Genomic DNA, 26,353 nt, shown 5'->3' on the forward strand with positions numbered 1-26,353 from the left:
TCTTCTCCAAGTGCACTGAGAGAAACCACTACCAGCTCTCCTCCACCTCCCCAAGGTCCTGGCAACATAGTGAAGCTGAGTTTCCAGCAATGCTTCACCTAAATTCAACAGGATTACCCACAGCAGCACCAAGGACTGAGCAGCTATTCCTGCTGCTGGGCTACCCCGTTCCTCCCATCCCTCTGGAGAGCACTTAAAAGTAATAGTTGCTTGCATTGTTCAAAGGGGGCCCAAGGTGCACTAAATCACTAAGAGGTGATTTCATTAGTGCTGCAGTTGCAAGCCCAGCAATCAGAGCTGCTGGGGTTTGCCTGGCTACACGATAAATCCATGGTTCTGGATGGAGAGCAGAGGCAATGGAGTGAGATGTGGAGGCTCCCAAGGCTGTACCAAACCAGAGTCAGTCCCAAGGGCTGTAAACCTTGTTACAGAGCAGCAGGAAATCAAGCTCACTCATTCTATACATTTGCTGCTTTAGTACACTTGACTTTCTGTGTGCTTGATCCAGTATAAACCACAGGCATCCACTGGGAAGATTAGCAAACATTCAAAATAAAAGTCCAAGTGGCTCAGAATGAGGTAAGAACAGGCTGGATTAACACATTTCCCATGGCAAACTAATAAAGGTGAGGACTTGCTGAAAGCCCACACAAGAACTTGTCAAGCAGAGAGTAAACCAGAAATGATGACAAGTAACAGGCAGAGTAAATCACGCTTACTCCTTTGCAAAGCACTCACAGGCACTGGGCACGAGCCAACAACCTCCTGCAGCACCAGTGCCACCTCCTGCATGGCCCAGACCCTCTGCTGCCCTGGGTGTGATCCATCCCATCCTAAACCAGGTACCTGAAGTACTGGCAGGACAGGCCACCCCTCCCCACTGCTTGCAGGGACAAGGGGTGCCTGAGCAGATCTGACTGGAAACCTCCCTTTCCCAGTGGCAGAGCTGGAGACCAAACTCAGTGATGCTACATCACGGATTATTTTGCAGTCCTGGATCAGTGCCACTGGCCAGCCCATCCTCACCACAGCCAGCTGTCACTGTGGGGGTCTCCAGGAATGGGCAAGCAGGGAGCCCTCCTCTTCCCACACATAGTCCAGGGCTTCTGATCAAAACATTTAGGCCTACGGCAACTGGGATTTTCATTTCTTTTGATCAGAGCACAGTCTCTGAGGGAAGTGTACATGTATTTCTGGATCATACCAGAACCCAAGCATATTTAAGGGCAGGCAGCCACAGAACGGGGGTAACCAACCCAAGAAATAGCCCTTTGTAAAATCGCCAGCATGCCATCTGCAAGCTCCAAACTCACACATTTTTCATGATGAGCTGGAGGGAGGGGAAGAAAAAAAACAGGGAAAAAAAAAAAAAGGATTATGTTAAAAGAAAAAAATAAAAAAAATCTCTGCTCCAAAAGCTACTCAAACTGCTGCAGAATCCTGCCTGCCCCTTCTGCAGCAAAGCCCAAGGGAAGCAGCTGATGAGTCAACAGCCAGGCTGCGTCGCCGACCGAGGAAAGGAAGTCCAATCTCACCACTTGAGAACAAAGTGTGCTGGTTCATGGAGTACACACTGAGAGTACAGCCTCGGGAAGCCCTCCCCGGGCTGGGAGCTGAAGGATACAGCCTGGCTGCCAGCCAGCACTCCCGAGGGACAGGGAGAGGTGACGTCCAGGCATGGCTGGGACATCTGCACGGTGCCACCCTGCTGCCACGCCAGCCTGGCCACCTCTCCTCAGGCTGCCATGCTCCACATTGCAGCAGACACTGCTCCTGGAGGGATTTTCTCCCGTTGCTGGAATTGCTCCCTCACAGCACTGTGTGTTCTGGATGCAGCACCCAGCCCTGTGAGGAGCTGTGTTGTCTTTTCACTGCAAGATGGGGGAAGGGATTTGTCCCAGTCCTACACCCATTACTGGTGCACCAGTTCATTCTTCTCCCCGCCTCGGTGCACTCATCTCCAGCACTGCTTCCCACAGACAGACCTGCTCCGTGTGCCTCCTCTGCCAGGGACACTGGCATCACAAACCACGACCTGCCAGCAGCCACACACCCTTGGAAGAGCTGCTGGAACTCCTGGGGGCAGCTCCTTATGGGAGTGCAGTAAAGAACAACACAGCCCGGAGGAGATGCACACCGAGTGGGCAGTGCCACACCACCACAATCCCGCCGTGGCTGTGTTCCCATGGGCACAGCCAGGAGCTGCCTGAGCTGTGTGTGTGTGTGGCCACTGGAGAAGGGCAGGGGGACTGAGGGAGGAGGCCAGGGCAGGGGCACAGCCACCGTGCCGACATGGCAGACGGCGTTTGCGCCGGTGCTACCAGCGCCGAGCTGGTGCTCGCTGGGGCTGTGCCTTCCTGTTAGCACAGCACTTTCTGTTTTCTGTTAAAACAGGGCCACAGCGACGATGCAAGTATAGATCTGCAATGCCAAGAATATCTGGGAAGCCTGCCAGCAAGAAGCAGCCTTCCTGCTCGTCCTCCCGCTGTGTGCAAATTCACAGGAAACAGAATCTACAGCACATACTAATGTGGCTTAATGCGAGATCCAAGAGCCACCTTGAGATCCTGCTTCCATCCCTGTCAGCCTGGGGAAGGAACCACATGCCAAGAACATTAAATCATTAAATAAAGGAGGAAATAAAACCTGCACAGGTGCATAAAATCCCACATAGGTGCCGCTGCTTTACGAAGTGATGCTCTGCTGTGCAAGCTCAACATGCTGCCAGCATCGCCACCAGTAGGAAGGGACAAGCACAGGTCCCTGGCACATTCACTGCTCAAAAATGGCTTCACAGCCTCCTACAAGCACCCATATCAACCAGCAAAGTCCGTGTCCTTTGGTGTTTATTATGGTGTGACTCTGGGAACACAAAACACACCTTAAATATCTTCCCATTTACAACAGTAAAGGTACCCAAAGCCCTGATTCTCCCAAACTGCTGATAGCTCTTACTCTTACTTTACCTTGTTTAATCCTGGAGCTATACTGCAACCAGCCAACTTTGCCTCCAACACCCAACTGCACCCCACAGCAGACTGGGACCTTTTAGCTGGATCTCCTCGCGCTGGAAATCTCTGTGCCTCTGTTTGCACAAGTGCAAAATAACTGCAGAGTTCACACAGGGGCTGTAAGGCTCAGCTCTGATCCAAGAAAGCCTTGGAGATCCTTCCACTATGGGCTCTAGCAGAGGTGGAACACAGGGCACCACGGGGATGCCGTGTCACCACCACCCACATCGCAGGTGGATGAGCAGAGACACATGGGCAGGGGATGCCAGCCTGCCTGCTGGAAGGGAAAGCTGTCCTGACTACTCACTCTGATAGCTCCCATCTGACTGGAAGTGGCTTTTATCTCCAAAGAGGAGCCCTTCAAGCTCCAGGCAATTCTCAGGCCAATAAAATTCTCAGGCTCAAATAAAACCCTTTTGAATAGCCGTGAGCCAGAAGTGATCGTGAAGAGGAAACAGCTGATCTCCTGTGCTGCCTCTGATGACCCTGGCATCCAGGTGGCTGCCAGCAGCATCCTCCTGGGACAACAAGCCAAGATATGCTGCCTCTCTTTCTTCCCTGCTTTCCTCACAACTGCATTGCAATTTGTGCTAACCTAGAAAGGACCCTCGAGTTTAAGGTGGCTCTTAGTGGAGGCATTTTGAGACAGCTGCTTTCTGGAGAAAGCATTCCTTAAAATACAGCTCTTGCCTTCTGCCTCTACCCCAGCTTTTGACATTTTACAGCTCCAGTAAAACAAAATGTTTTAAAAATCTCATTTTCAGCTTTGGAGGCACAAAACCTAGAGCCAATTTCCAAGCAGCCAGGCGGGAGATGAAAAGAGCAGCAGTGGCTCTGTGGCACCTTTTGGACAAGGAGCTCTGGAGTGGGAAGCAGCTCCCACACACCCCACAGCACAATCCCTGGCTGCTGATAGCTCAGCCCAGGAACCAACTCCTGAGCATCAGCACCATGGGCTGGCTATAATTCTGCAGGCAATGCTCCCGGGGCTCTTCTCTCCAGCCTCCCCAACTCCTTCTAGGAATCTCACATGGAAGTGGCTGTCAGAAGTGACAACATCAGGACTGGATTAGCACAGGCATCCCCCCCTAAAGGCAGGATGCTCTGTTACACCTCTGAGATGGGGGAAAGCAGAGCACTGACATCGAGGAAAAGCATCAGCCACTGGGCTCCACATTTCCAGCCCACAAGAAGCATCAGTGCTGGGACTTTTTTCAGCAGATTAAAGGAATTTGGATTGTCCATACCCAGCACAGAGAGGATATTCAGTTTAGACAAAATTTTTTGAGTAGGGAGAAAGGAAAGTTTGGAAGCAAAAGAGGAAAGTGATGCTGAGGCCATGGGGCAGCAGCCACAGGGTGAGGGGCAAAAGCAGCAGCTCAGGCAGGACCAGCAAGGTGACTGCTCCTGGGAGGGAGACTGGGGTGAGCAACTAAGCTGGTAAAGCAATTAAACAGGAGAGGTAAATTGAGTTGTAAGGCCTTTTAAGGCTGCTCTCTTAAGGCAGATGAAATAGAGTCATCTCTTGTGAAAATAATTTGACATTTCTCCAAAACAGGGCAAGATGCAAGGAGGAGTTGTCAACCCTGGAGATAGCAAAATTACTGCAGTCTGCACTGTCCCTGGCAGTCCAACACTGCCCTCTCCACCTCCCATTCTCACATCAGTGGCTCAAGGGGGAAAACCTTGAGGGCAGGGATGTTTTGGGAGGCAGAGCTGCTCAGCAGAAGCACACCATCTCTGCTATGCCTTCTGCTGTGCATTCTGTCCTGATTAAAAAAAAAATCTGGCAGTGTCACTGCCTGTCCCCCTGGGAGTGCATCATGGCTACAAACCAGGTGCAACCATTAACACTGCTGTAAAATGAGCTCTTCATTTCTCTCCCATCACATTGGGGAAGGCAAAATATCCCAAACAGGCTTCTATCCCAGGACAAAGCCCTCCAGGCCATGCTTGCTGTCCAGTCAGCAAAGAGAGATGGTTCAGGCAATTGAGACACAGTGCATGACAGAGCAGCAGGAGAAGTAAGAAGAAGAAGCTGAAACTGTGGGCAAGGAGGACGATCTCCAAGCAGGCCAGGAGCAGCCTGGGATGAGCAGGGCATGACACAAACTAGAGGGGTTGCAGAAATCCACCTGGGATTAGCTGGGAGTGACAGAGTCAGCAATGAGTATCTGAGAGGTCATAGAGAATGGGTCAGATTTCAGAATTACAGACTTACAAAGGACTTTAAAGGGGTCATCTAGTCCCAATACCCTGTCATGAGTAGGGACACCTTCCACTAGACCAGGTTGCTCAAAGCCCTGTCTAGCCTGGACATTCTTCCAGAGATGCAGCAACAGCTTCTTTGCCAGCACCTCACCACCCTCACAGGCAAGAATTTCTTTCTAATATCTGTTGCTTTAAAAACAAAACAAACTCTTTGTAGAGCAAGGCTTGAACTCAAAACAATGTTGAGGTACTGAAGAAAGAGCTGGAACTATTTCAGGAGGCAATTCATCAAGGATTATGGAAAAGGGCCAATTTTGAGAATAATCAAACAAGTAAAATAATCCAAAGAATTAGGAAATTCTTCAGAGGATAACACTGGAAGTGAAACTGACTCTGGAAGTGAAACGTCACACTCCAGGTGAGTGGGCAGCACCAGGATGTCCCCTCCAGGACACCACCACCACCATTGTGGTGCTGGGGGTGCCAGAGCAGGACAGAGTGGACCTGGGAGAGAATCACCTATTCCAGGCACCACTCTAGGGACATCCATGCATGAAAACATGCAGCAGAGCTGCGCCAGGACCCCCAAATCCACGGGCTCGGAGACAAGAAGAGAAGCACATTTCCAGCCTGTCCTGCACCCCAGGAGGCCCTGGCTGTGAGGTCTGGGATGCCAAATCCCACTGCTGGGAAGCAGCACTCCCTGCTCTACATGGGCACTGCCAGCCCAGGCGGTGCCAAGCTATCACTTTTCAGCTGGAAATAGCCCCAGCACGAGCCCTCAGCTGGGAAGCAGAGCACTGGCGAGGCCAGACTGCGGTTAGCTATCAAAGACAACTAAAAAAAGATATTTCACACACAGGCTTTTTTTTTTCCCTTCTCTTTTTTTTTGGTTGCTTTTTTTTTTTTTCCCAAGGATTAAATCAACTCAACAGCCCCCTTTACAACTTCCCTTTTGATGTGTTCAGACTCATTAAAGTTTCATTTCTTTCTCTGTTTTCCCCGGGGGAGGAAGGGGAGCGTACACAAAAGTTTATTTCAGAAGCGGGGTCGGCAGCTGCAGCAGCAGCAGCTGCTGTTGCTGTGGGACAAGTGGAGCCTCCACCAGCCTCTGCTCCGTGCCCAAATCCCTTGGTAAAACACATCCCCCAGCAGCCACCCTGCTCCCATGAGCAACCCCAGCATCACCCTGGCACGATGCTGCACGAGTGTTGCTGCAGGATGCACACATGGTGTCACACGTCACAAAGGGAACACACGAGAGATGCAAAGCTCCTCTCAACCCTGTGGGGAGTTTTGGGTCTGATCCTGCAAGTTTTCAGAGCCAACCCTACAAGTTCTGGGGTCCCTTCCCAGCCTTTTCCATTCCCCCCATTGGCAGCACCAACCTTTCCCCCACAGCTTTGGCCACTGCCCTGGGATAATCCCCCGCACACGTCAAGGGAGTAGCAGCTCCCCCATGTTTCCTTCTCGCCTGAGCAGCTGTTTAAGTGTCTATTTTAAAACTCAGTTCCCTATTTTAAAATAGCTAATGAGCCCCCGATCTCTGCTGACAGACGTCGTCTCTACAAGGTCTTGGGAGATGCTTCTGTGTTTGCCGGGCTCCTTTTCCCAAGCCCTGAATCTCAGCATGCCCAGCACGTCTCCAATCTGCACAAACATGGTAAAGAGGGAAGTTTTTAATTTAAGGGCCAACTCCTGCTCCCCTACCGTGAAATACCAGCGGTACAACCACGTGCTCCTAGACAGAGAAGCATCAAGCAGCCAGGCAGGGGCTGGCATTCTGCACTGTTTTCTGTTGTTATTTTTTTTATCGTTCCTTCAATTTTATCAGATCTTTTTTAAATTTTCCTGACCAAGAGCAAATAAGGAGCTGTCCCAGCTGGCCACTGCCCAAAAAAAAGCCACACACATGAGAGGGACTTTTCAGGATGCAGTGGGAGGTCTCCATGCATCCCTGTGCAAGCCCAGGATCCCAAAACCCATCACCTCTATGTACTCTCTGAGATGGTGTGCACCCCACCAAGGCAGAGGAACCCCACAGACAGGACCAGGCACAGAAGCAGATGGAGGAGACCCTGCTCACTTACCTGACCACAGGTTCAGGGATGGCCTCAGCACTTGCTGGCACCTGGACACCCTTCTCCCACTCCTGTCTCCAGGGATCAGCCAGAATGTAGTACTCGTCAGGGCTCAGCTGGAAGGAGTCAGGGATCTTCATGGCTGTTATCAGATCCGTCCGGAAAACCTGCACCGGGAAAAGCCATCCTGAGCACCGAGCCCAGCACAGGCTGGGGGCACACGCGCCCAGGGAGGGTGTCCCTGGGAAACTGCCCCCAAAGCACAGCACAGGGGGTGTCTGCATCACCAATCGAGGGGATTCAGGGTGTCAAATCAAGCCCCTGCAAGGCAAGTTTTGGGCAGGAGAACATGGCAACAGGCAGGAACTCCTCTCCAGCCAGGCAGTGCCAAGAGCCCAAGCCCTGCAGCTGAAACCCCTTCAAGGTCCCCCATACTGGGCAGTCAGGAAATCCAGCCACAGGGTGTGAGCTTGGACAAGATGCAGACCAAAAATTAGTTTTAAACTGAAGAAACAGGCTGCTTTATCTTAGGGGATTGATGGTTTCAGCATAACCACAAATCTACTCCAAATGCCAAGGAATGCACAGCAACTGGGCTTCTCCACATTTGGCCTTCACAGGACACAAGAAAGTGTTGTTCTTGTCTTGAATGAAGATGTGGGAGACACAGAGACACTTCGTCCCAAGCACCTCCATATCCTCCTCACATCACTTCACCATCCTGAGCACCTTTGTGTCCCTTTCAGGTCACCTCACTGCCCCCAGGCACCTTCCTGTCTCCATCACATCACCTCATTGTCCTGAACAGGGACAGACAAAAGCTTAAAACAGTTATTATCCAGCTAAAATGGGATCTAGGTGCTGCTTACATATCCACAAACACAGATTTTTCCTGACTCAATAAACCCCTTGTGAGATCAACACTGGTCCCCTTCTGCAGGAAAATCCTTCAGTCCTTCAGTCAGTGAATGTGCTCATTCTCCATCTCACTTGTGGCCCTGCAGCATCTTCTCCCAATATACAGGGATGAAAAACTCATTCTAAAAATATCCCTCACGGTAAGTACGGTTTTCCTTCCAGAGGGCTGCCTGACAGCAATGACTCGAGCAATCCTGCCTCTTGCAGCATAAAAATAAATTGTAAATGAAAATGGATGATTTCTCCTCTCTACCATCTGCTATTAGCTGGAATAATAACTGCCAGTGCCAGCAATCCTGCCTGGACACCATCTCGCTCCATCCCTGCTACTTCTGCATTCCTTCCACAAGGCTGGGATGGATCAGGTGTTTTCTCTGGATATTGCTTAATCTCTTCACAGTCTGTTCTCCAAATGAGAATTGCTTTGTCAGAGTCACAAGAAATAATACAGTATAGTTTCAGATTTTTTGACACAAAGATAACACACTTTGGAGAGTATTTGGGAACCCAAATCGACTGAAATGCAGGAAACTAGGCATTAAGCAAGACCACTGAGACCAGTATTTAGGTCAGTTTGTTTAATCCTCAGAGCCTCAGCTGCTAACCCAATTAGAGTTAAATACAATATATAAACAACCTTTGCTATGTTGGGACCTCTGAATTTCACTGGTACTCTCCTCCTGATGCAGCTGTTTGGAGTAATTTTTAACTATGTCCATACAAACCTGATTGAGTTGGTCAGACACAGTCTTGGCACACCCTTCAACAGACATAATTAACAGCCTATAGATTACAGTCAGCTCAGTTTGGGAAAGATCAGGGTCCTTTAAGCCTCTGTGTGTTACAAACACCACAGTAACCTTTTAACACACCACCAGTGTGGGAAATTTAAAAAAAAAAAATAAGAGAGGCATTAATTAAACATAAGAAGGGATATGTGAGATATCACAGTCCCTCCAGCAGTGTGGGTCTGTGATCCAAACAAGTGCAGGAATCCCACTGAAGAGAGTTTTCTAAAACAAAGGGTAGAAATACACCACGTTCTTGACAGCCCTGTGCTGACAGGTCACAGCCTGGGTCAACAACATCTCCTTAGCCCAGTTTAGGTGCCCAGCTCCAAGGAGGACAACACAAACCTGAGTAATCCCTCAGCCTCAGAGCTCTTGGCTTGGGTGGATGAGATGCTCCCCTGTGCCTGAGGGCACCAGGGAGGTCAGTGCCACCTCCCTCCTCTGGCCAACAGCACCACACGATCATTGATGCACAGAATCACTGAAGTTGGAAAAGCCCTACAAGATCACCAAGTCCAACTGCCAGCCCAGCACTGCCAAGCTCAGCACTAAGGCATGTCCCCAAGAGCCACAGCCACATGTCTTTTAATTCCCTCCACGGATGATGATTCCACCACTGCCCTGGGCAGCCTGTGGCAGTGCTTAACCACCCTCCCAGTGAAAGACTTTTTCCTAATATTCAATCTAACCTTCCCCTGGCAACAGCACAATCCTGCTATAGAAAATACTGTTTTGAAGACACATGCCTTAGGGATCTGGGGGCACAGGCAAGCAGGAATGGTTTCCAAAGGTGCAGGGCACCCAAAACTTTTCTGAACAACCTGGGCTGGATCCTGCTGACATATGAGTACCCTCCTCCCTCAATGCCAGCTCAATTGCCTCCTGAGGACATCTCCTTTGATCCTGTGGGGTGCAGGAGCATTGCATTCTTTTTTCATGCAGGCAAATACACCCAATTCTGCCAGGAAGCTGCTCAGGGCAGTGCAGGGCAGGATGGCAGCATGCTCCTGCTTCCACCTCAGTGCACAGACTCGGCAGCCAGCTCCAGAGCAGTGGAGATCATGGGACTGCCCTTTCCAGGACAAACAACCATTGGGAGGGTCAGCTGTATCACTCCCCTGCCCTGAGGCCTCCCCAGGCACCCACAGCAGCTGTGGACTTCCCAGAGCCTTACCCCAAGCAAAAATCACCATTTTCTTTTGCTAGGTCAGCACCAGATGAGAGCAGTGAGGTGACAAGCCCTGTCTCTTTGGGTAACACCAGGGCTGGGCATCCATGGAACAGTGTCAAAATCCTGGCCTGCCACCCTCCTCCTCCTGATGAAGAGGGAGGTGGAGGAGCCTGCACAACAGGACCAGCCCTCGGAAAAATTTCTCTCCTCTGCACAGTGCAGATCCCAAGCCCACGGTTTCCTGCATTAAGTCTTCCCCAAATTCATCCCTTCTGGCCTTTCAGCTCACATCAGAATAGAAGCTTAGTTTTAATTTTAAGCCAAATAAGCATGATTGTATCTATTTCCCTGAAGATAAGGCACATCGCAGGCTGGATTTGCAATCTCACTACTTCATTTATTTAGTCCTTCTTGGAAAACAGATAAGCTCACCCATCCGACGGCAGCACGCGCGCCCGCACTTTATCACAGCGACGCCTCTGTCTTTTCATGAAGAACTGGATATGCTCAAATTATTAACTATCAAAGCAGAACACTTTAGAAATGATAGAACAGCACAGAAATTGTAAAGGAAAGCAGATCAGTTGTCTGGAAATCTCCCAACAGCTAATACGCTCAAATTGTAATCTAAATGTCTTTTTGTTTTGAATTGTCTGGGATTAGGGTTGGGAAAAGACTCAATTATTCTACTCAAACTCTTCTGAATTATTTATGAAAACCAAATAAAGGATAAATTGGGCACTGATGAACCGAGGACCTGGCGATGAAGAGAAAGTTGGGTACCAGAAAACAAGCAATTTTCCCTCAATAGGAGTGTTTACTGTTTCTCCCCGGCCGTGGGAGCTGACAGATTGTCTGCTGCCCTGCACCCACTCCCCCCACCACCACCACAGCCCTGGCCAGGCTCTGTCCTTCCCTTTCAGCCCTGAATGGGATCTGAGTTATTGTCTATCGATCTGCCAGCAATGGGAAAGGCCAAACCAAGATGCTCCTTTATTACCTCTGCTTGCTCAGGAACCTCATGGAGGTTTAGTGATGCTCAGAGATGCATCACACCAGTGCCCAGGGCCAGCCTCTCCCTTTGTTACTGTCAGATTTAAAGACAGGGAAAAAGAACATGAAATTTCAAAATCCCAAGATATTTTTTCCTTCATATTTTCAAAAGAAATGGACATTGAGTCCACACCAGCCTCAGACTCCATGCAAAGAAAGAAATGTGAGGAAAACCTTAATCTCCCTTGTATTCCACAGGCCAGGCAAGCCTGGACTACCCACCCCCAGTACTTCCCCATCCTTGCAGCCCACCAGTTTGTGGTGTTGGACTGACTCACCAGTAGGGCCAGTCCTGGCAGTCCAGCCACTAAAAACTCAATGGGACACCACAGCCATGGTGCTCCCCAACAATACACCAGTACTCTTGTAATTTCTGTAATTTGCCATTTTGAAGCAAAAGCTGTATTATTTTTACCTTTCAAAAATAATAATAATAAAAAACCTAACAAACCCTGAGATAATTATATGTAACATCCTCTGATGTTTACATCCCAATGTGTCACTTGGATCAGCCTGGCATTGGAAGGATGCTCCTGCAGGTATGGCAGAAACCTGCAAGGCAGGGGTTGGTTTTGGCTCGTCCTTGAGCCCCTGATCAGCTGCTCTACTTTGGTGAGGAACTGCTGCTTCTCCCACTGGACACAGCCCTGCAGCCTCTCCCTGTGCCCTGTGACACCTGTGAGGCATCTCTGGGAGCTCTCCATGGACCAGCATCAATTTGTCCCACAGCTGGACAACCTCAGAGAAAACCACATACCCCTGGGGGATGCCAAGGCACGGAGTGCCTCACCTCAACAGGCAGGACGATGGAAATGCCATGAGGCATCAGAAATGCTGCTCCCCATCCCTCCTTTAGCTAAGGACTCCCAGGCTGTGCTGCTTTCCAGCATTCTCCTCCTTCTCAACCCCATCACCATCCAGCCCCTCTGAGAGCCTCTCCACCACCTTTCCATGCAATTCTCACACCAATTTCTAGGCTCTGTGATTCACTCACAAACCCCTCATAATGAAGTGGCTAGCAATCTCCCTGCCATTCAGCTCCCACTCCATGTGCTCTGTCAAGGACTTGGCTTTTCCAGTGACTGTACTGTAGCTCTGAGCCTGCCAAATATCCCCTTTGCCCCAAATATCCCACCCGAAAACACCAAACTCGGATCCCGTGGTAACGACTTTCCTCTTGTACGAAACCAGCTCCTGGGCGCGAGCCAAAGAGCCGGATCTGTTTTGGGCTTTAACTGGAAATGAAAAGAAACACTCGTCTAGCACTGGGTTTAATTAGCTTTGAGAGCAGCAGCCAGCCCGGGCACTGCTGTGCCGGATCCGGTGCAGCCGAGCGCGCCCGGCGAGGCGGCACGGCCCCGGCACCCCCGGCACGGGCACGCGGCTCCAGGCGCCTGCTGCAAGCCAGCCCGAGAGAAAACAGCTCCAGAGGGAGCAGGAGGCTCAGCCCAACACAGATGGGCTCCAGCAGGCTGGGTCCCTGCACACCAGGCTTCCTGAGCTGGCAGGAATTCTGTCACACATTTTCCCCCGCATCTGCACCCAGCTGACTTTGGAGCTTTCAGACCTTGCTCCTGGGGTAGAGGAATGAGCTCAGACCCTCCTCCTTCAAGTCCCAGGATGGGATCCCATTTTTTTAATACACAATAATATCTCTGTCTCTAAAAGGTTTAGCAAAAAGATATCTTTCCAAAGCACTCCACGCTGCAGAGCAGTGGTACAATGTAAGAGAAGAGAAGCCCAAAATGAAGTGCGTGCAGAAAACAGCGCTCACTAGGGTGAGGGTGGGCAGGAGAGGTGAGAAGGGATGGTCACAGCCTGCATCCGAGATCTCACCTTCGAATTCACTCCCTCCATCACCCAGCAGAACTGAAATCCTCCCTGATGCCCTCACACCCACAGCAGCCACGTGGTATCTCACAGTGATGACCCCTCCACAGCAAGCAGGAGCGGTGGGTGCTCCGAGAGCTGCTCCCAAGCAGGGGCAGCAGCAGATCACGGCAGGCAGGGTGTAGGACTCCTTCCTGACACTGAGATAACAGGTTTCCTTCAGGCTTTGGCTCAACACTCTTTTTTCCCTGCCTGACTGCAGTCCTGGCAGCTGACTCCTGCATACTCCCAGCCATAACCACCTGCCTCCATCCACACTGGGACCAGGGAAGTCTCCAGCTGCCTCATGCACAGGACTCTCTCCTCATTGCAGCCAGCTCTCTTAGCCCTTCACTCTCTCAAGCATAAAATTGTTTGTTATAGCTCATGAGTCACAAGGATTTTTAGAGAAAGAGAAAACAACGGGAACAATGGGAGCCCTGAGAATAGGTTTTGGTTGTACAAACTGTCTTGATATCAGCTCGAGATGGCACCCCTGTCGGTGCAGCCCTGGCTGCCCCACCCCACTCCCCTCTGGACCTCCCAGTCCTACATCCCTGCTGTTCCATCACATTTTTCCAACCCTTTACAAAATGAGAAGAGTTGATACTCAGTAGCAAGGTTTTGAAATGTGGTAATGCCAGTAGTGTGTTTGCAAACAGATATTATCTGCCTGTGGGGGAAGAAATCCTGAACTCCCATGTCCATTTGGGGAGCCAGCTTCCTATCTCTTCATCTAGTCTTGTTTCCTCTGGAAATGCTGGATGTTAAAGATTCAATGAACAACAGAACTCAAAATAGGAACAAGAAGCATTTTTGTCCAGCCCTTCTCAGCATTCAGAAGACAATGGTTTTAATCTGTTATCCCCATGCTGGCAAGGGAAAACTGACAAAGCCAAACTACAGTCAAACCTTTCAACAGTGAGGGATTTTCTCCCCATCCAGCCCCATAAAAGCATGTCCAGTCTTGCTTGGCTACATCCATTAAAGCTCTTCTCCAAGCACAGGAGAGTATAAGAATTAATTCCCACTGCACTGGGTCATTATATACCTAATGCAGGAAGAAAAAAAACATGATCCAATGCAATAAGAATTACTTTTTAGAAGGGAAAAGAGTTAAATCCTCGTAAAGAGATAAAAAAAGGCACCTTTCAAAACACGGAAGTAATATCTAAACAAGGCAAGCAGAAAATAATGTAAATTGTATAAATTTGTGGTTTCCCCTTCATCCTGAGCCCAGCCTGCAGCTGCAGTCCCCTCGCCTCCCAAAGGTCCTGAGTGAGGGAGAAAGGCAGCGAGGATGTCCGGTGGGATGAGCAGCACCTGCACAGCACAGCCCAGACTGCACAGGGCTCTTCAGCTGAGAAAGGATGGCAGGAGGGCTGGCAGGCAGGTGTTCTGCACAAAAAAAGCAGGCTTTTGTCCCTCCAAAAGATATTCCAGCAGTGCAGGTGAGCACCGTGGATCTCAAATAGCTCTGGAGGCAATGACTAACATAGCAGCTACGGCAGTGACTCAGAGGCAGCATCCGAGGGAGTCCCTGGGCTGCTGATGGCTGGGAGCTGGCAGATAGAACCAGAGACTATCATTACACACTTGCCTTGTTCTTAGATTCTCTCCTTAGACACTGACAACTGTTCCCTGTCAGGAACAGGAGAGAGGCTTAAAGGCTGCAGTCAAACCAGCGAGGCTCGTGCTCACATCCCCAGCAGCTCTACAGCCGGGGGCAGGATTGCACTAATGTGCCACTAACAGAAGCAGAAATCTGTGCTTCAGGCATGTGTTACTCCATGCTGCAGACTCAGATCTATGGCAGGGATAACCTGAGCGAGCATCCCCTCCTTCCAGCTCCCAGGGTGGGGAGCACGACCAGCAACTCCTCACAGGGACCTGGGGAGATGGGTACCAGCCACCACGCTCCATTTGCAGACAAGTTAAGAGACAAACGAGCACTAATGAGATTAATTAAAATCACCAGATTGGTACTGCTATCGCTGCAGATGCAAGAAGCTGTTGGCAACTGCCCACGTTCACCCTCTGCCTTCAGGCAAGGCAGTGCAGCCCAGGGCACCATCAGCATCAGGTTTTAGCCTTGAAGGCTCTGCTGCCCAGGCAAGGGGCAGGGAAGGACGACTGTCACCTCTGCCAGGGAGAGAGCCAAGACAGAGGCCTGGTGCCTGGGACAGTCAGGAAAGAGCCCGGGCAGAGCCCCGTGACAGGCACAGATAAATATAATCACCCTCCCTGGCAATGGCCCCTTTGCGGATGTTTACAAACAGCTCAGTACTTTTCCATGTTAAGAAGCTTGTTTTTCCAGATGCCTTGTATCCGATGGTTTTTAATGTGTATAGTTAATCCCTTCTCACAGAGTCTTTCATAATAAACATCACCCCCTGACCTGACTAATAACTATGTAACACTATTGCTTTCTATTTTTTTATCCCCTGCCCAGTTGTCAGGAGGAATATGTGTTTCTCTGGGACAGCAGCTCCCAGAGAAATGGGGACATGACTTGGAGAAGGGCAGGACAGGTTGGTGGGTCCACACACACGAATGCCATTTCCCCAGCCCATCCTCCAGCATGGCCTTCCCTCAAGACAGGCCTGCACCCACTGCAGCTCTTGATAAAGCTACAATGTGAAAACCTCGAGTTTGAGTTATCCTCTGAAAATACGTGTCCAGATATTGGGGGTTCAGTATCTGATCATGCATTCATCCTGCTCTCCCCATTATTCTCCTGTGGTTTCTATCTGTCAGTGATGATGAGATCAACATCCATCCTCAGAAGGATGGACAAAAGGAAAGGTGATTCACTATTTCATGTGAAGTAGTTTGATAGTGGTGCAGTTTGTGTTTCACATTTCTCAGTATTGCTCCAACAGGACATGATGCCTATCACAGTCCATGCCTGAAATCTCCCAGTGTTCCTGGGAGGATGTGCCAAACCCCGCAGTGTTTGGACCAGACACGTTCATGGGTGCTCACAGGAAGAGCAAAAGTTGGGTCACTCATGTAGAAGTTTAGAACATGCTGTTGGAGAGGAAATTCACACTTGAGTGATCTCCAAACCATCTCCCTGCACTGCTGCAGGTCTTGGGGTGATACTCTCTCCACCTCCAACCATCTCCTGACCCCTGAGTGTCAGCTGGTGCTGATTTCCAGCAGACCCAGACACCAGCAAGTGCAGGGGCAATGCACAGTGAGAGGAGCACAGCTGAGATCTGGACTGTTCCATCTGCTTGTGTGCCCACCATGCTTTTGTAAAAGATGGTTTGTCAGCTTGAGCATCCTGGCCAAACTCCAGCTTGAGTAATCACACATCGCCTCCCCAAATTCCCCTAGAGTCTCAGTTCACATAAGCCACAGAGGTTCACTTTCTGTCCCAACTGTTGCTAAGCTGGGCACTGTTCAGCTTCTGCTCCACTTTATCTGTTCCACAGCTACATTTCACTGAGAGCCCTCCTCAGGGGATAATAAAGCAGAGGGAGGAGCCCTCTGCAGGCATCTGATGTCTCCCCAGGTGCCATGGACTAATATCTAGTTTTCACTCCAGCTGCTGTAGAGCAGCCACTTGGATCCATCTCTTGCCACACTTCATCAAGTCCAGAAGCATTTTCACTTGAAACCTTGGTACTTATATTCAGTAGCAGCCAGGTAAAATCCTAGATGGCTGACTAAACTAGCTCATATTAAAGACAGAAATGTGTCTGCACCAGTGAGGCAGAAAGAAGATGTCCCAACTCTTGGAGAAGGATTTTACTGAGCAGCAGCAGGGTGGCACCTATGACACTGTTGTGACATGAGTCACATCCTCTAACATGAGGCATCTCTGTGGCAGGGACTCCTGACAGCACCTAAAGGGCTCACCCAAGGCCTTTACGGACACATCAGGCACAGGGATGGGCAGTTATTTCAGAGAGGGGTAACAGTGCCACAGGAGGAGGAGATGCCCAAAATGCTTCACTTTCCAAAGAAGGATTCAGCTCACAGAAATCTCCCCTGCACCCACACTGAGAGACACTTCTATAACTAAAAGCCAACATTACCAGTGCTAATATTCAATTTTCCAACAGCCTTGTTAGCAGTCGGTGACATCTGCACCCCTGGTTCTTGCTCTCTGGAGTATTTCCAACTAACTCAGCTGGTAGTAACAGCTTTCCAGTCCCTCTCTTTACCCAAGGCACAAATAACTTCGACTCTTTCAGCCTGTATCCTTTGCCAACACAGATATTTCAATGTAAACCCAACAGAGCAGTAAGAACCAAGTGCAGCTGTAATTCAGGCAGTGACCACAGGAAAACCTCAAAATCTCTACTCAGCTTGATGCAAAAGGAGGATGTTACAGAGGTTTGTGCTCACCAGGCCACAGCGTCAGGAGAGGTGAAATGGGGAGTTCACATGAGCCATGCCAGCTTCATCTGCTTCTAAACTTAGCACTGTTTGACTCCAGACCCCAGTCCAGAGGGAAGGGAATGTGAGAACAATGTCCCTCTGGCTTTGCTCAGGCTGCTGCTGAAATGAAGATGACCACTGCCAAACACTGCGGTTGCTACAACAGCAGCTCATGCCTGGTATAGTTTCCATGGCTAGTGGAAATGTATCCGAGGCACAAAAGGAAAACAGGACACAGCACCACCCCTTCCAACACAGTCCTGGGGACAAACAGCTCCTCCCACCCGAGGCCCAGACCCTGCACTGCAGAGCCAGCAGGTGAACCTGGGCAGTGTCCCCAGAATGGGCATCACTGCCCACACCAGCGAGGGGAAACCCTGCAGCAAGGTCAGACACTGATGGCCTCAGCTTAACGTGCTGAGCCCCATGACAGGGGGAAACCAACACAGCACAACCTGCAACTCAGCTGTGCTGGCTCTCATTTCACAGCTCTCCGTGCCTCCCACTTGCTCATGGGGAGGAGTCTTCACATCATCCTCCCCTGCCATCAGTGCTGTGACGTGTGCCATTAATGAAAGGGCACCCAGGAGGGCACCCAAACCAGGGAATCTTGGTATGCAGACACCCAATACTATAGGATCTCCCAGTCCCACCAAACTTCTCTATTTGCCTCAATAGGATGGAGTGGGCACAAGGACCCCCCCTCCACCAGAGATGCTCACTGTGTGTCCCCACCAGCTCCCTCCCCAGGGGAGCTGGGGCTGACAGTGCTGTTGGGAGCTGTGGCTCTGCACCACGGGCTCTGGCTTCTCAGGGATGCCTTGTCCTGGCACCCATTGCCCACAGACAGCCATGGGCATGCTGGTTGACACATCTGGGCAAGTGCAGTCCCATGGGAAAACTCTCCTTTGGGAAAAGCCTAAAAGCCCACGTACCTCAGAGGGCTTCTTCTCCTTCTGCCGTGACCAGGGGGATTTGGTATTCGGAATTTTGGAGCATCTGGAGGTGGATGTGGTGTGACCTGCAACAAGGCAACAGAGACAGGTTACCTGGGAAAGAGTTAAAGCTTTTCCTTACCTCACCAGCCCCACAGCTCCAGCCTCAGCCAACACTTGGGGTCAGCACTAAGATGGGATAACACCTTGACGTGACTCTTTTTTGGTGCAGTATCATCACCACTGCTGCCACCCCGAAAGGGAAAAGTAGCTAAAGCCTGAAATGTACTGGGACCATACATTACTGATCTTTATTTCCAACCCATTTGTGTCATTATCACTTAAATGTAAGACTGGATTTGTTATTAATAAATAACAAACTGATCATTGGAATTTGTGTATAATAATGATGACAGTTCAGTCTTCTGTACAAGAAGCCCTCCATATTCCAGGATATAAAAATGTTTCTGTGAGGTTGCAACAAAATAACTATCAATAGGCCTATTTAACACTGATTTTATCCTTGGAGGGCTAAATAGGAGGAAACAACACTGTGCACATTAACAACATCCAAACACTACGAAGCCAGGAGCTGAGCTGATTCAGAGCTGTGGTACCACTGCAGTGGGAAACTGTTCTTCCACCAGCTCAGGCAGCTGAGCCCAGGTAAATTTTACATGCCTACTTTTCCTGGCAGGGGAAGAGGCACCAGCTCCACTTGTATTCTTTACCTGCAGTGCACTTTCTTGTACTTCACAAAATTAAGTGAAGGGGCATCACCGGGTCCCAAAATACAGCTTGTTTTTTGAAGCTGCAGGCCAGATATTATTAAAGAGGGTTCCATACAAATGAAATTCTTTATAACACTTCAGAGAATAACAGGACTGTGTAGACAAGCCCAGAGCAGACACCCCTAGGCTGCAGCCCCACGGACACGCTGCTTTACTCAGCAAGCTGCTCCAAGGAGTGCAGCAGCAACAGCTCCACAACTTTCATGGAGAGATCAGCCACTAATTTCCACCTTGCCCCCTCTTCTCAAGCTACAATGTGATGCTACAGCTCTACAGGCTTGGATAACACACCACAACTACCCTTTCTTGGCAGAGGCATGGAAAAGAAGGTCACCACTCTGTTTACAATTATCCTGCAGGAGAGCATTTGTCAAAAGCTTAGATATCACCTGGAGCATAAATATCCAAGCCCCATAGAGATAAGGCCACGTTGTTTAATACCATGATTAAAGATGCCTTACCCCCGAAAGGCAGTGAAGGCAGCGAGCACAGCTCGGCGCCATAAGCCTTTGAGCATCTGGGGATTAGGAGACGGGAAGTTCAGAGCAAGGCTTCCAAAACAAACCCCTTTCTGAGATAGAGATGTTTCATTTTACGAGAAGTGAGGGTGTTGACACTTTCTGTAGGCACAGCTCAGCCCCCAGGCCCCCTGGGCTCCAGCAGGATGGGGGTCCCTGCTGGCAGCCGGACAGCAGGTTCCCGTCGGCGCTCGTGGTGCAAACACCACTCACACTGACAATTTTTTTGGCTGAAGCTGTGGGAACAGCAGCCAAACCCAGCAAGATCAGCCTTTCCATAACCCCCTGTAATCTCTCCATCATCCTGTTAGGAAAAAGCCCAGAAGTTTAGTGTCTTTAGTAAAGTCCCTTTCGTTCTCGGATATCCAGCAGCCAGATCCTGTAAAGTGTGGAGAGAAAATTCCCAGCATGGCCCAGATGAAATTACTGTGACATTTGTAAGAAACCAAGAGCAACTAGTAAGAAACTCCAGAGTCCAGACAAGGGATTAGGCTGGTGCCTTGAGGGTACTGAACACCGAGGCACTGCGGTATGTCTGCAGTGGGTGAAACCCTGGGATAAGTGGGAGAGGAGAGTGCTCCTATTAATAGCTAAAATTCAGCACATTTGCACATGTTTATTGTTGGACACTGTGCCTTCCTGAATGAGGATGAAGTGAGGAAGATGTTGAAAAGCAAGCGTGGGCTTGTAAGTTTTGCTGGCTTGAGCCTTATCCCTTTTCCCACATCACTCTTCAGTTTGCAAGAAGGGAACAATGCGGCTCCAGTTTTACTCTGACTCCAGTAAAAACTTCCCTTTCACCTGGTACAACCCAAATCAAGAGCAAACTAGTCTCAGGCTACACCTCACAGGAAAGGACAACTCATCTACGAAGGGTGCTGCTTCATTAGCAGATCTGCACTCAGCAGCTCTCCTCACACGAGGGAGACACTCATCAGTTAAGAGGAGCCACAGCCAAGTGTTTAAATAAATTGGTATCAGCTTGTTGCTGCATTTCTGACAAACCCAGCCCTGTATGCTATTCATTGTGCAGAGACTTCCCAGTAAATGTAGCTTCCTCCACTCTTTGTAAAGTAATTATTCAAGAATTTTGACTGCTGGAGGTGAATCTTGATCAAAGCTTTGAATTAAAAGTCTTACTGTCAGTGGTGTCCGAGTTATCACTGCTGATGGAGTACTTGCGTCGTTTTTCTTCCATCTGTAATAAAAGAAATTGAACATTACACTTCATGTCCAGAAAACTCATCCCAGCACCAAAGCACTGCTATATGAATATCCACACATCTTCTTATCCCAGTACCAGTCAGTCCTTACCCTCAGGACAGACAACTACCCAGAGGCTGAAAAAAAAAATGCAACAAAACAATTCTCACAGATTTTTTAAAAAACTTTAATTGTCTTTCTACCAGCTTTTCCCGATCCCAGTAGTTACAGTGGGTGCATTTGGATCACGCAGTTTTGCATGGAAATTTGTCTGTGCAAGATTTGCATCCGAATGTCTCTTCCTCTGCAAGAGCACTGTCAAGGGAAGAAGCTCCAACAGACTGGAGGATGCCCTGGTGCTGTTGGATGGGAGAAAAATGTCCTGGGAACCACCTGTCCCAGCTGCAAAGTGAAGAAATGTGAAGACAGAAGAACAGAAACTGCACACTCTCGGTATGTCTGCAGGGGGAAGTACGAGCATCCCAGAGCTGAAGAGAACTCCTGAGTACCACAGCCTGGGGTTTTACCCTCTGACTCATCTTCCCATTCAGCCCCGTCTGCTTCTTTGAAGGCATCGGGAGTATCAGTCACAGGAAGCACCTCCCATCACTGTGCACTGCCCTGCCCGAGCTCCCCCTGGCACCAGAGCTCCCAGGGGTGGGCGAGTGGCTTCTGCACAGCTGCCGTGATTTCTCCATCCTCTCAGAGCCAAAATCACAGCAGCAGGTACCACTGCACTGATGAGGAGACCCGGTTCACGCTCAGCTGATTTGCTTTGAGACTTTGAACAAGCCACAGGAGCGCTTGGAATCATCAGGTTCTCCTGAACCCGACCCTTGGGAACCAAGCACTTGGAATTCAAAGTAGGTGCTTCAGGAAAAGAAAGAAGAAAGGTATTTTAACTTTTGAAAATCCCAATTTTACCAATGTGGCTGGCTGATCAACATGGCCCCCAATACAGGGCTTGGGCAGCTCTGGATAGAAAAGGCTGCCTGTGGACCAGACAGCTATGCAACAGTCTGTAAGCCAAAACACATCCACAGAAAACAGTCTTAACCTCATTGAAATCTTCCCAGTACTTTCTCAGATATTTTCGAAGAATCTGAATGTGTTCATATGTCATACTCACTATTATTCCACAAATGGTAAGTGGGAATGATAATGAAACACTTGGTTTGTGTGGTTTGGTTGCAGCAGGTACAAGCAGCACACAGACTGGGATAGCAAGCTAGAGCATGACATTTTCCCCCAGACATCAGGAAATGTTCCACATAAGCATATAAAAACCTTGTAACAGCTGTGTTTTACAATATATGTGCTATCACAGCATTATAAAGGAAAATACTACAAAATATCCTAAACATTTTAACTATCAGTGTTGTGGTAAGGCATTGCCCTGTCAAAATGTGACTTAAAACTCCCTAAGAATTTGGCAATATCAGTACTTTTCCCCTGGTGATTGAAGGGGAAACAGATGTTATTAAAACAGCCTTGTTCCAAATAGCCATTAGATTTTGCTTGGGGGAAATGAAATTGAAGATAGCTCTAACTGCAAGTTACTTACTTTTAGTGAAAATCCTACCTCAACCTTTTAAACTGGTTCCTACTGGTCTGAAGTGACAAACAGACATTTGGAGCACAAAGATAGAGCAATACTTTTATTGATTCTGGAGCTCCTAATCACAGAGATTAAATAAGCCAAAACCAAGAGGAGGGAAAAAAACTACCTGAGGTGAAGCAAAGGAATGCTACTGATAGCCAGGGAGATTTCCCAGGTTTCTCATCTTTGCTTTTACAGCAAGGCAGCATCACTGACATCACTTTCCTTCCAAGGCAGGGAAAAAGGTTTGCAACCAATGCTCAGCACAGGTAGCAGGAGGCTGGCACTGGTTTTGGCTGATGTGTATGAGGAGATGCACTGATCATCCCTCTCACTGAACTTGGTCCCTGCATCCTGCTGCTGCCCTACAGCTGCCTACCGAATTAACACACTCACTATGTAACAAGATGGATTGATGTTCACATACAGAAGTGGTTCACATTGCAGGTAAAAATAGCATCTGTACTTCAGTAAATCATTTTGCCACTGTTTGGCAGGATGCAAGACAGCATCCTCCAAACCAAACTGCATTAAATTTGTGAATGGAATTCTGGCTTGAGCAAAGTACGGACATCTCTGAACAGCAGCACTGAAAGGCTGGGCAGGGGATGACACACAAGGAACTGTGTGCCTGAAAGAAGCAAAAGTTTTGGCCAAAACCAGGTCATTCCAGAAAATTGTTACTTTCCAAGCCCTGCTAAGATCCTGTTTTCTGAGGGACTCATCTTGAGCAGCCGAACAGTAGTAAACCGCATGGCACTAAAGAGAGGAATTTACTGTAGAAGGGTAATTGGGCCATTTCCCCATCTGCATCCCAGAGTTATAAAGTCTGATGGTGGCTGAGCTTCTACCACCCTTTTGGCACCCGCGGGGAGGTGGCTGGGGGGTGGGGAGGACTCACTGCCCACATCCCTCCCAGGGCTGGAGCTCTCAGGAGCAATTCAGCTGGTGAACTACTGAGCAAATTAAGTCACCCACAAAATATCGTCTCTGCTCCAAAATTAATCTTTTGTTTACATTAGAAGTTAATTTCACCTTTAACTGACCCATTCCCCACATGGCATCATTAATAAAGTAATAAACAAATACCAAAAAAATTTGTAATACTTTGAAAAGGTCACTGTTAGGTCAAACTTGGCCCAAAATCTAGTTTTTACAGAGCCAGAAACCAAGTGAAAGGTTTCTATGTAGGCTTGCTTAAAAAATTCAAACAGAAACAGATGTGGGTTTCTTTTATAAACAAATGAACATCCCCCTGAAGTGTCTGCAACTCAAATCCACAGGCATAGCCCTGGTTAATGCCTGGAATCCAAAAACTGAACTGCTTGCAAACCAACACATGTTTAGCATTGCCTTTGTTCAAAGCTGAGGAAGGCAGATAGAAGATGATGGCCCTTCATCAGCCTAAACAAATGTAAATCTATGTCCTTGGACAAATTAGCACCACGATTGGTGTTAAAATGGAGATGATGGCCTGAGGCTGGCTGGTCCTGCCTCACAGCAGGGGAAGGTTGGAGAGGATCTCTTGGGAATGCAATTTTGCCCAGTCCATGCAACCTGGGAGAGGTGAAGGCAACTACTGCTGGCACACAGAGATGCCTGTGCCCACATCCTGAGCTCAACAGGGCACACTGCCAGGGACAGGCACCCGCTCCCATCCACACTAAACCGAAATGCCTCATCCAGCCTTCAGCTAGCACAGAAATCTTTCTCTGCAGACCCCTCCTCCACCAGCCCTGTGCTCTGGAGAACCCCCTGATGTTTCCCAGCTCCCTGCAAACTCTTCTGCACACCAACTCCATGTGCGATATGGAGATTTTTAGTGGCATCCCAGCACCCTATGCAGAGGCTGTTTCCACTGCTTCCAAGAACGAACCATTCTGAACTGTGGCAAGCAAACAGAGAAATTCATACATGCCTGTGCTCCTCATTTCCACAGGGAACAGGCATCAGAAACCTGCATAAGTTGCAGAAAAAAAAAAAAAAGATAAGTATTTGGTCATCACCTCTTCCCAGCCTCCCCGCAGGTTGAGGGATGCGCCGCGCTCGGTCCCCGCGCCGTCACCTCTGACGCTGTGAGCAACACCGGCTGAATGATGTGCTCTGTTTGTGAGCTGCAATGAGACTGCAGAAAAACCACTTCCCTGTTTGTTCTTCCAGCCCAGAAATAGGAACACAAACAGAACATAGTGCCCCCAGCGGCACGCACACGGCTCCGGCCACCGACCCCGCCGGGGACCCCGTCCCGGAGCCGCGCCGGCACCTGCGCCCGCCGCCGCCACCGAGCCGGGGCTGCTCCCGGCGCTCCCCTCTGCCTCCAGCGTGCTCTTCCCTCTGTCTAGGAACACCGGCCAGTTGTTAGAAAGTGTAATAAAAAGGGTGGAGGGCTGGAACAGCCCCGTCAGTACACCGTGGGAGGGCTGTCCTCGTCCCATTGCCTTTTCCCAAGAACAAATTCTGGAGCCAAGCGCTGCTACAGGAGGCTCTGAGAGAGCAGCAGCATCCCCCAAATTGGCACAGCCCCAACTTCATAGTAATAGGACAAACTTTTGGACCAAAGGATGCACAGCAGCGGGGCCAACAAGACCTACAGCAAATCGTGGTGCTCAGCCCTTACATCTGGGAGAAGTTTTTCTGACCTCGCTGGTAAACCTGCAAAGCATAAATGCTAAAGAGCAGGATCCTGGTACCTAGAACAACCATTTTTTGGGCAGCAGGAGCCTGCCCCTGCCTGCCGGGGCTCGTCTGTCCCTCGCCTCCTCTACAGGCTGCTGCCAGCCCCAGCTTTCCAGCAAAAGCTCAGGTGCCCAGGTGAGGAGCAAGCCATCCCTCCTCTCCTCCACACCAACGCTGCTGTCTTGGCTCCCCGGGGCAAAATTTAATCTCATTACAATTTAAAACAAAACAAGCCCTCTCTTACTTCCTGTGCTTTGCCTTTCTCCACACCTACGAGGGGCTTTTTTTCTTGACTACTCACATTTATAACTTTACTTGTCTCTCCTAACTCGTTACCTTATAATTATCTACTTTTTCTTTAGCGAGCCCAGACAGAGCACAGGTAATCAGAAAGGTTACTGAGGGCACTGGGGCCACCCCTGCCTTCCTGGGGGAAGGTGCAGGCAGGGACACAGGGCATGAGAAGGGACACCAGGCACAGCTCCACACCCACAGCCAGCTGCCCCATCCTGCAGGTCTCCTGAGTATCAAAAACTCAGAGGAAATCAACAGGAGCTACAGACACTCCAGTCTTTGTGAAAGATGAAAACCCACAGAAAGGTAAAAACTAGACCTGGTCTGAAGGACCACCCACCCACCCACTTTCAGAACTTGGGTGTCAAACACTATCGGCAGCCATCAATAGTTTAAAGGAATTGCATCTCCTTGCCCACAGACCTCCTAACATGTACCCTTCATCCTTTGCTCCAAGCCTACATTTTTGAACATCTGCTCAATTTTCTTAAGAAAAACAAATTTAACCTTCGATTTAACCTTTCTGCAAGCTATTTTTACTCCTATCTCAAGCTTATTTTAACCCCAGTAGCCAATAAATGCTTAAAGGTCAAACACCATTCCTAAAAGCTGGGCTCCTTACTCCCGAGAAGGCTGAGATCAGATAATTGGGTTTTTTTTCCCCCAAGCAAAACCTCCTCTTGGAACTGTCCAAGCGGTCGGTCGGAAGATCCTGGCTTCAGCCCTTCAAAATAATTTTCACTGTGGGGGCTGAGAAAGGCACTGAAAATTTTCCCTGTAAATGCCATGCCATCCTTCTCTTCCCACTCGAAAAGCGCTCAAAATGCATAGGTATGGAG

General features: G+C 49.3%; 1 protein-coding gene across 1 annotated transcript in view; it reads right to left on the reverse strand.

Moving 5' to 3' along the window:
* JADE2 (jade family PHD finger 2) overlaps positions 1-24,732 on the reverse strand; it is a 68,682-nt gene extending 43,950 nt beyond the window's left edge. Inside the window, 5 exon segments of the mRNA XM_021549502.3 lie at positions 7,313-7,470; positions 18,433-18,518; positions 20,882-20,939; positions 24,551-24,652; positions 24,655-24,732. Coding sequence (XP_021405177.2) covers positions 7,313-7,470; positions 18,433-18,518; positions 20,882-20,939; positions 24,551-24,652; positions 24,655-24,732 — 482 coding nt within the window.
* Between the last annotated feature and the right edge of the window lie 1,621 nt (positions 24,733-26,353).

This window comes from Lonchura striata, chromosome 15, assembly GCF_046129695.1.
Source record: "Lonchura striata isolate bLonStr1 chromosome 15, bLonStr1.mat, whole genome shotgun sequence".
NCBI classification, from domain to species: Eukaryota; Metazoa; Chordata; class Aves; order Passeriformes; family Estrildidae; genus Lonchura; species Lonchura striata.